Source organism: Camellia sinensis, chromosome 3, assembly GCF_055761805.1.
Source record: "Camellia sinensis isolate YWXY chromosome 3, ASM5576180v1, whole genome shotgun sequence".
Taxonomy (NCBI): domain Eukaryota; kingdom Viridiplantae; phylum Streptophyta; class Magnoliopsida; order Ericales; family Theaceae; genus Camellia; species Camellia sinensis.
The window spans coordinates 211,251,558-211,260,943 of record NC_138963.1 but is presented as its reverse complement, the minus strand read 5'-3'; the positions used below and the strand labels follow the sequence as shown (position 1 = coordinate 211,260,943).

The following is a 9,386-nucleotide window of genomic DNA, read 5'->3' as shown; positions in this document are numbered from 1 at the left end:
ATAATAGAAGTTTATCTGACTGGTATCTTTACGAAGCCAATAATGGATATCATGACGTAATGTGCCACTTTTAAAGTAGTTGTCTGCAGAAAGGAAAGTAAGAAATCTGGGATATTATTAAAATTAATGAAAATGGGTAGTTCCAAACATACAAAGTGAATAAAGATTAAGAAACATACCTCCCATTTCACTAAAAAATATGATGTATGGATAAACTACATAATCTTATTTATCAAATAAGTGGCAGTATATGTTTTCTATAACAATAGCAGATACCAAAATTTGAGCAAAACGACAAGATGTAAAATTGTGTAGCCAACCTGAAGTAGCATGAGCAAATGCCATTTGGGATTTGACATAAATACAAAATATAAAGTTCTCCAAGCTGTGTAGATATTAGGGGGTCATAAACCAATGTCTTTACTGTAGATATTAACTGAGGGATTATATGGTTTGTCCAAGTTTTGTTTAAGAAATTATGCATATAAGTTACTTCTTATGTCTCTCCCTCAGATAACCATGTTCCCTAGTACTTGGGAATCAACCAGATTATATATGGTGAAAAAAATTAAAGTTCTCAAGTTTAAAAGTTCATTCCATCATGGTTTCTACAATCAATACCTACAGACAGTTCCATTGATTTTCTCACTCTAAGATCTCCCAAGCTGGATGAGGAGGCACTACAAGAATCTGCACTTTTCGCGACCACTTTTCGCGACCAATGTAAAAGTTGGTAGCTAAAAGTTATCTTTTGGCGACCAAATATTAATTAGTCGCAAATGATCATTATTTTTGGCGACCAAATATTATTGGTCGCAGAAGGTTATATTTTGGCGACCAAAAAATGACATGGTTGCAGAAAGTGATATGTTTTTGCCGACCAACTACAAATTTGGTCACGGAAGGTCACATATTTTTTGGCGACCAAAAATTTGGTCGCGAAAAACTTATTTTTAGCAACCAAAAAAAATTAGTCGCCAAATTAATACTTTTAGCGACTAATATTTTAGTCGCCATTGATTGAGATTTGGCGACTAAAATATTTTGGTCGGCGAAGGTACCTTTTCTGCGGCTAATATGGTCTTTTGGTCGCCAAAAGTTTGGGAGAGAAATTTGATTTTTAGTGGGGTGGGAATTGAAATTTTTTTGCGACAAATAAATTTGGTCGCCAATTTTAAAACGACGTCGTTTTGTACCATGAAAGCAGAGAAAAAAAAAAAAAACCCTAATCACCATCGTCTCTATCTTGCTATGTCTCGGTCCGCCTCTCCCTCTCTGTGTTCTTTCTCTCAATCGGTGCCCACTCTCTCTAGCTCACCGAAGTCCCTCGCCACCGTTGCTCACATCCATCGCACATCGCCACCGCCGCAAATCGCCGTCGCCCTCTGTCTTTCTCTCACACAGAGGGAGCGATTGCTGGGTATTCGCTGCTGTGGTTGTTCACTACAACAAAAAGTGTCTTTGGAGACGAAAACTAATGACGAAAATAAATTTTGTCACGAAAGACGTACCTTTTAGTAAAGAAAATAAATTTTCATTTCCAAATGTACCAATTTTAGAGACAAAAATAAAATTTCGTCACCAATCTGCATATATAATAAAAAAATTAGGTGACGAAATTATTTTTCGTCATTATTTATATTTTTTTTGTGCGCTAATTTTTCGGATGGTGCCAAAATTTTCAGACTTTTGGTGAGGAAAAAATTGGTCACCAATAATAAAATTATTAATGACGAATATATTTTCGTCACCAATAATTTTTTATAATTTAATATTATTTAATGAAAAAACTATTTTCGTGGCTAATAATTTTATTTTTAGTGAGAAAATAATTCTGTCACCAAATAAATGATTTAATTGCTAAAGATTTTTAGAGGGAAATGAATATATTGGCGCCTTTAGATATATCTGTTCCTCTCATACACAGATTCCAAACCTCACCCTACATGACCTCACCTCCCTCTTTCTCTTCTCTCACGCCTCACGCCTCACGCCTCTGTGTCTCTTCTCTCTCACGCCTCACGCCTCACGCTGCCCTCCTCTCTGTTACTAGAGCATCACCGCAAGGGTTAGATGAGCACAATGCAAGGGTTAGGTGAGCACACCGTAAGGGTTAGCACCACCGTCGCTTTGTCTCGGGTAGGTATGTCCTCTATTTCGCCCTTCTCTCTTTCTCTCTTTGTGCGTGTGTGTGTGTCTCTCTGTCTTCCTCTCTTTGTCTCCTTCGATTTGGGGCTAATTATTTTCTTCATTTTGCTCACTATTTGACATTAAACAGGGGAATTTGGGGCTTTATTGGCATCAAACTGGAAAGGGTATGACCCTCTTCTAATTTCTTTTTCTCATGTTTTTTCTATTACTTAAGGGGATCGAAAAGGCATTGGTAGCATTATGTAATGGGTTTTTATTGGACTAGGATATGATTTTGAATATTGGTATATTAATTTGGGATTTGATTCCACAGTTTCTTTCTCTTCTGATCTTTTGGTGCTACATCAAGTTTTTTTTTGACCTTTGATAATGATCCTTTTGATATGTTTCCTCATTCTCACATATATTGGGTTATCCACTGGTTCATTGGTCAAAATTTTGGTCAAATACTGTGGCAATTTGTTGAATTGATTAATTAATTTTTCTTTTTAGTTAATGAAATCTTAGTTTCAAATTCACACCAATTCAGGGTATTCGAATTCAAGGCTTGAGGGTTTTGATTAAGAATTGGATTGAAGGCTCGAACCAGGTTCTAAAATTAGAGCTAAAGCTCATTTACTGTGTCAACTTTTCCCCTTCCTTTTGTACCTTACCAAGAAGGGAAAAAAATCTAGAAAGAAGAGAGAATTGTTTTGTACTATGCCTTGTTACTCATGCCTTGTGTTTGTCTTTGTTTATATGTTTAGAAGAGAGAATTATTTCAAGATTTGGATCCACTGTTGTCGAACACTTTTGGTACTATCGCTGCCCTCTTGCAGGTATGCTTTATATTGTTCATAATAATATTTTGTAATCAGTTTTTGGCCCCACAATTGATGTTTGCTGCAGTGTTCTACATTAATCACTGGCTAATCTGCCTCTCAAAGAACCTACCTTAATTTTCTTTTCCATTCATAATTTATTTTACTAGAAAATGCTGTTCGTCTTAGCTTTTCTTTTGTCTATCAGACATAGATTATGTTCCTTTATAGAGCACAGCAAACAAGGGGTATATGTTCCACTCTGTCTTGTGGCAGCAAATCGATGGTTCGTGCTATCGCAGCATTAATTATACTGGTGACCTGTGCATTTATTGTTTATATATCTACTGCTGTGCACACGTTTTTGCATTGATCGTGCAAATTCTGAGTTCTACTTGTGTGTTACTTGATTATAAGATATGACTAAGAGGTTGAAGTAGTATGTGAACTTGGTGGTGTTGATTTGGTGAAAATTGACGGCCTGATTCCTATAAAAAAATTATTTTTTGGGGCTAATTATGATGATTTGGTAAGTATTTACTGTTGCAAATTATGCTTATTTGGATATGTTTAATTTACAATTGGATGAATTTGCTTATTGAGCTAACAGAATTAAGTTGAAACACTTCTAACTTGGATGCACTATATGCACATTGTTATGTATTTTTTTTAGTCGTGGAAATTTTTAAATCATATTTTGTTTATAATCAATCATTGAATTTTGAAAGGAAAACAAAATCCTACAGAACATGATGTTGTTTTGTTAGAGAATGCACTGAAGTAATGGAAAAGAAACATTGACTTGACTTCAAACTGCTTTTTTCATAGATGACAACACACCACACAATGATAGGAGAATCCATGCCGATGCCCCCACAATATCTTGGTCCTCTTGGTTTCTCTTTGTAGCAAATAGGCAAGTTGACACTCTATTTTGTTGAAAAAAATTTGCTCGGAAAAAGTTACTTTTAACTATGAAGATAATTTATTTTAGCAATCCCCTCAAACCTAATTAAAGAAACATACTAATTTTTTTCTTCAAGGTGCAAGGAAATTTACTTGTATATATGAATGAAGTAGTGTTGTTAATTATGGCTTCATTTTTTGTAGGCTTCTTCAGAGATTATGGAGTAGATGGTTCTTGGACGGTTGAAAACTTATGGAGTTGGGTTGGTTTTGTTGCGTGTTAGGGTGATATTTCTTTGATAACCAGCATCTCTAATTTGTGCTTTTCGACTTTGTTTGGATTGCTTTTCAATAGAATGCTATTTACATACATATTGACTGTCTTAATCTTGTTTTGCTGATGGGAGGAAAGAAAAAGTGAGCTTTGTTGGTATCATCTCTTGCTTCATATTGCATTTTAGACTCCATTGACAACTTGATTTTGTGTAAAATATTTTTTGCGCCTAAAGAAGCTGTTAAGCTTTCCCGTCTCTCAAGAAGCTTTTGATTTTATCTTTGCAGCCTTATTCTAGTTTAATCGTGTTTATGATTAGTTACATGTTACTTTATTAAAACTGAAGTTCTTTTATTTCTATATATATTTATGAATAGAATAGGATTTTTTATTTTTATTTTTATGATGCTATCTTTAGAAACACCTAACCCTTGTGAGAGCATATAATCTGTTAGTACACTTCTCCATATCTAATTTTCTTGCAGCTCACATCTCACTTATCCCTTTTACAATCTTGTTGACATCAATTAAGAACATATCTATTTAGCTATACAGAGAAAAGATAGAAACACAGGATCACATAAACATGATGTGCACAACATCAAACTAGTTAGATCTTTTCTTCAAGAAATGTGTCTGTTTTTATAGAATGAATGTCTTTGGAGAGATTTGAAAGGGCAGGTACAATCTCAACCAAATTCATAGACACACATATCTCACCTCATCTGTCTTGTTGTCCCGAAATATTCATAGCAATTAGATCATGGCTTCAGGTCATCAAATGATCAAACGGTTGGGATTGTTTTGAGGTAGAACAACAAAGGGGTTCTTCGTCCATCAAAGGAGGGATATGATATGTGTGAAAAGGACTACAATTCAAGCAATGATGTATTTGTCTATCAATATGTAGGAAACAATAGAAAGAACCACATGAAGAAGATACATTAACTTGTGGTTGTGCACTAGGTCAAACTTGTTGGATCCTTCTTCAACAATGGTCTCCAATTTAGGAACATTGGATGAAGGTTTTTGGGGAGAGAAGAGAGGAGATGGAAACTCAGGAATGACTGTGTATTTAATAATGGGCAGCCTTCTTGTGTTGAGATGGGTGAAATAGTGAAGGTTAGGGTGGCTGTGTGATCTCATTAAAGTGAGAATGGCTATTTGGTATCCTTGTGTGTGATACAGATCAGCCACAGCAGCGAGCCATAGCCAAGGCCACAGCAGTCAAGGCAGTGAAAACTAGATAGCTGCAGCCAAGGCCACAGTGATATGGCAGAGCAGTTAAGGCCACAGTCCAGCAACCAAGGCCACACCTTAGCAGCTAGCAGCCATAGCGAAGGCTGCAGCTTAGAACAGACAGAGCTGCTAATGCTACAGTAGCTGCAGCCTCAGCTGCAGCCCTCTCTCATCAGCTGAAGTCTCTCTCTCATTTCAAGAACGTGTGAATTGCAAAGCAAGTGGCAAATTAGCTGTTAGTTTGTTAAAGGTTAACTATATGGTTTAGTTAGACAGTTATAGTCAAGTTAGGTAGTTATGGTTATGGTTCATTGTTTTTCCCTCAACAATTTTAGCTTCTTTTTTCTATTGACAAATTCGCAGCTGGGGTTCTTCTCTCTCTTTGCCCTATAAATTGCAATTTATGTGCCCTAATTGATTTTTCCTTGCCAAATGCATTTTTGTTCTTTCCAGATTTCTATTTTAGTGTTAATTCCTCTATTTGTTTCATCCACTAGATCTGTCAATTTAGTTCTGGATTGAAAATCTGGAAAATATTTCAGAAATGAAATGACATTTTAAAAACTGCATTTTTTCACTTAAATTAATGAAACTAATAGAAGCCACTTTAATCATGATTTTGTTAGCTTTCTGCAACAAATTAAGCATTCAATGATCATATTGAGAATTCTTAGCAATAAGAATTAGTCCCTTGAGGTAATGGACATTGCTTGTACCTGTCATCGTATTCTTGTTCCAAAAACCTTTACTGGTTTTTCTTTTGTGTCTCAAAAGGAAGAAGGAAAGAGAAAACTTTCACTACTCTGGCCTTTAGTGATGGAACATCCCTCTCGGTGGGTTCACCAAAAACAAAGAAAACAGGAGCTGAAATGAGAGAAGAACTGTTGAATAGCTTGTTATCAAGGACGAACACATTATCTGCTACAGAACAAAGGACTCTTCCATATGCGAATGTAAGATCACCATCATGGATTTATCTAATTTCTTGTTTGTACAATTTTCCTGTGCCTCCATCTATTAAATTTAGGTGTGAACTTGACTTACATTTTGTGAGATTAAATTTAGGTTTATTCCTGGAACTGTGAGGTAGACTTACACTTTGTGATAATTCAACATCTTAACCTTTCACCTAGATTTCTTAAAGCTAGCGCCATTTTTTGTTAAAATAGAATGGTCATTGACCTGTAGTATTGTAATAGGGAGGAGTTTCACAACCCCCGAGAATCCCATCTCAACCTCACACACAGCAGGGGTCCTCTTTTACACTTCAGCTGTTTCAACGCACTCTTGAAGAAACTCTTGGTGCCTTCCAGAAATCCATTCATGAAGATATGAGGAACCTCCATATTGAAATTTTAAGGCAGTTTCATATGCAGGAGGTATATATATATATATAATATTCAAGTTCATTCCTTTGCTTTTGTTGTTCTTTATCTAGCTTCCACTCACTGTATCACTCTACAGATGGAAATGTCTGGTGTGATGAGCTCAATCCTGGAAAATCAAGCTGAGATTATGAAAGAAGTTCAGTCACTTCGTAAAGAAACTCAGTAGCTTTGGCAATTACTTTAACCATTGGCAGAGACTTCACTTTTCAATTCAAATATGTCTCTGATACATGTGTGAGTTCTTTTGAACCAGCAATTTATTCACTAGTCTCTGGTATGCACTTGAATGACAGAACAACAGGTTATGCATTTATGCAGTTTGTTTACCCGTATGGCAAGTATAAGCAACAAGCTTTCATGGTGACAAAGAGAACAACATTTGTTATGAGAATAATATTTTAAATATGCGTTTGAATGAATTCATATATAATGACAAGTCCCACTCAATTTTGCCTTTTAACTGTTGACAGAATGGGTGTTCTCTTCTTTTTTTAATTTTATAATATGACGAGGAATGTTGGACTGAATTTCTGGGCAGCCCCGTTTTTCTCAATCTGAGCCCTAATTTCAATGTCATCTTGTGAATTAATTTGAGCAGGGTTTTTAATAACAATGAACTCAGTGGCAAGATTCCTTCAACGCTAGGACTACTGCAGACTTTGGAGATATTGTGAGTATCTCTATCACATACCCAATTAAAATCATAATAAGATGCTAGCTGTGAATACCTATTAAATTTTTTGAATTGAGTATACAGTGTTGGCAATGGATTTTCCTGGATATGTAAGAATGTATTTCTATTTACCCACTTGCTAGCTGCTTCATTTTTGCAATATTTTCAGCCATTGATTTAGCTATTTCTTGAGATGCTCAAAGTTTGATAAATGGGTTATCCACCTTTTCTGGCATTCTTTAAGTTTTTTGATCAGTTTGTGATTCTTAGTACCATTCTACTTGGTAGCTGCTAGAAATTGTTCTTATTTGTATTTTATTTTTTATTTGTTTAATTTTTTTTTAAAGTCTATGTTCTTTATTGATCGTTTCATGGCAAAAGCATTACAATGTATGTATGAGTCTATTTCCTGTTATCCTCTTGCTATTAGTTTCATTTTTGTAATATTTTTCAACCATAGATTTACTTATTTGTTTTTATTACTTGAAAAGCTCAAATTTTGATAAATGAGATATCTATCTTTTTCTGGCATTATTAAAGATTAGTTTTAGTTGATGATTGTTGCATTGCTTTTCAATCAACATTCTACTTGGTTGAAATTGCCCCTTTTTTTTCCAGCATAAATGGACTTTTCATTTGTGGGGAATGTCGTACAGCATTCATCTGTGTAGTAGTTTCAATTTTGAAGGTAACCACTTATTTGTTGATTGCTGTGCATGGATAACAAATAGTTATGTTTCAAATTGTTATGCTAGATGGATGTGACTTGTGAATGAAAACTTAGAATAGTTGTATTGTGTCGAATGTTAATGAATTATGTATTGTGTCGAATGTTAATGATTCAGTTAATTTGAATGATGCTTTAAAATTATAAGTTTATTATGGATTGAATGAATTATTAGGAATTACAAGTGTATTGTTTTCCTGCTTTAGCGACCAATTTATTAGTCGCGACATCCAAAATAAATTTTTTTCGCAAAAAATGACAATTGCCGACCAAGAGTTTTGGTCTCAAAAAATACATATATTGCCGACCAAAACAGCTCTTGGTCGTGGAAACTCACTTTTGCCGACCAAAAGTTTTGGTCGCGAAAAGTAACAAATGGCGACCAAATTTTTTGGTCGTGGAATGTCACAATTGGCGACCAAACTTTTTGGTCGTTAAATGTGATAATTAGCGACCAACCTTGTTGGTCGCGAAATGTGTCAATTGGCGACTAAGATATTTGGTCGGGAAAATATCACTTTTCGCGACCAAAGTGTTTTAGCGACAAAATGAATTAGTCGCGGTAATTAAATATTTAGCGACCAAAAATTTAGTCGGCAAATCCAACTTTTGCCGACCAACTAAAATTTTGGTCGCGAATTACTTTTGCCGACCCTCAATTGGCGACCAAAATGGCGACCAAAAAAATTGGTCGCGGATAACTTTTGCCGACCAAAAATAGACTATTAGCGACCAATTTTTTTGTTGCCAAAAGTGTTAATTCTTGTAGTGAGGGTGGGGGGAAGTATAAAGCAATAGAAAGCAAAATATTATTCAATTATAAATGCTACTTTTGTAATGATGCTGCCTAGAATAAAGGTTTGGATCTTTATATTCTACATAAAACTCAATGGAGCCACTCATTCCATGGGATGAGTGCAACATCCTTCACACACACACATATATATATATATATGTGTGTGTGTGTGTGTGTGTGTGTTGCAATGCTGCTCAATATGACCTAGTGGTTTTGTATACAAAATCAACATTTTAGAATAAGGACACAATAAATTAATATATGAGAGGAGACTTTTAGACGAAGGAATGAAAAATAGAAAAAATTAGAAATTAAAAATTTCAATTTAATGTGGAACCAACATGTAAAATCCAAAGTTTTGGAAAGCTAACCATTAAGTACTTGCCTAATATATCACCAGAATTTTCCCTTGAACCAATAACCAATTTGTAA

General features: G+C 35.0%; 2 protein-coding genes across 10 annotated transcripts; both read left to right on the top strand.

Annotated features, from left to right (window-relative positions):
• The first annotated feature begins 1,935 nt into the window (after window positions 1–1,935).
• LOC145823081 (uncharacterized) lies at window positions 1,936–4,446 on the top strand. Of its 9 annotated transcripts, XR_014365192.1 has the most exons (6): window positions 1,936–2,143; window positions 2,279–2,315; window positions 2,681–2,740; window positions 2,898–2,946; window positions 3,780–3,867; window positions 4,062–4,211. XR_014365192.1 is itself a non-coding variant. In XM_082922129.1 (5 exons), exons 1-5 carry the CDS (start codon window positions 2,074–2,076, stop codon window positions 4,102–4,104), a joined length of 306 nt encoding a protein of 101 aa, XP_082778255.1. In that variant the 5' UTR covers window positions 1,936–2,073; the 3' UTR covers window positions 4,105–4,211. The 9 variants fall into 9 exon arrangements, 2 of the variants coding, with proteins under 2 accessions (XP_082778255.1, XP_082778257.1); XR_014365193.1 differs by lacking the exon at window positions 3,780–3,867 and having other exon boundaries at window positions 2,898–2,969; window positions 4,062–4,446; XR_014365189.1 differs by having other exon boundaries at window positions 1,936–2,139; window positions 2,898–2,969; window positions 3,780–4,202.
• A 679-nt stretch (window positions 4,447–5,125) lies between these two features.
• LOC145788715 (protein NEDD1-like) lies at window positions 5,126–8,098 on the top strand. Its single transcript, XM_082918809.1, has 6 exons — window positions 5,126–5,156; window positions 6,145–6,323; window positions 6,570–6,749; window positions 6,835–6,992; window positions 7,357–7,428; window positions 8,050–8,098. The coding sequence occupies exons 1-4, from the start codon at window positions 5,126–5,128 to the stop codon at window positions 6,922–6,924; spliced, it is 480 nt and encodes a 159-aa protein (XP_082774935.1). The 3' UTR covers window positions 6,925–6,992; window positions 7,357–7,428; window positions 8,050–8,098.
• The last annotated feature ends 1,288 nt before the right edge of the window (window positions 8,099–9,386 follow it).

Excerpts from the sequence above, each read along its gene's own strand:
- LOC145823081 (XM_082922129.1), top strand. The coding sequence starts at position 2,074 with ATGAGCACAATGCAAGGGTTAGGTGAGCACACCGTAAGGGTTAGCACC. Across the intron at positions 2,140-2,278 it reads CCACCGTCGCTTTGTCTCGG|GGGAATTTGGGGCTTTATTG; the intron begins GTAGGTATGTCC and ends GACATTAAACAG. Across the intron at positions 2,316-2,897 it reads TTGGCATCAAACTGGAAAGG|AAGAGAGAATTATTTCAAGA; the intron begins GTATGACCCTCT and ends TTATATGTTTAG.
- LOC145788715 (XM_082918809.1), top strand. The coding sequence starts at position 5,126 with ATGGTCTCCAATTTAGGAACATTGGATGAAG. Across the intron at positions 5,157-6,144 it reads TTTAGGAACATTGGATGAAG|GAAGAAGGAAAGAGAAAACT; the intron begins GTTTTTGGGGAG and ends GTGTCTCAAAAG. Across the intron at positions 6,750-6,834 it reads GGCAGTTTCATATGCAGGAG|ATGGAAATGTCTGGTGTGAT; the intron begins GTATATATATAT and ends ATCACTCTACAG.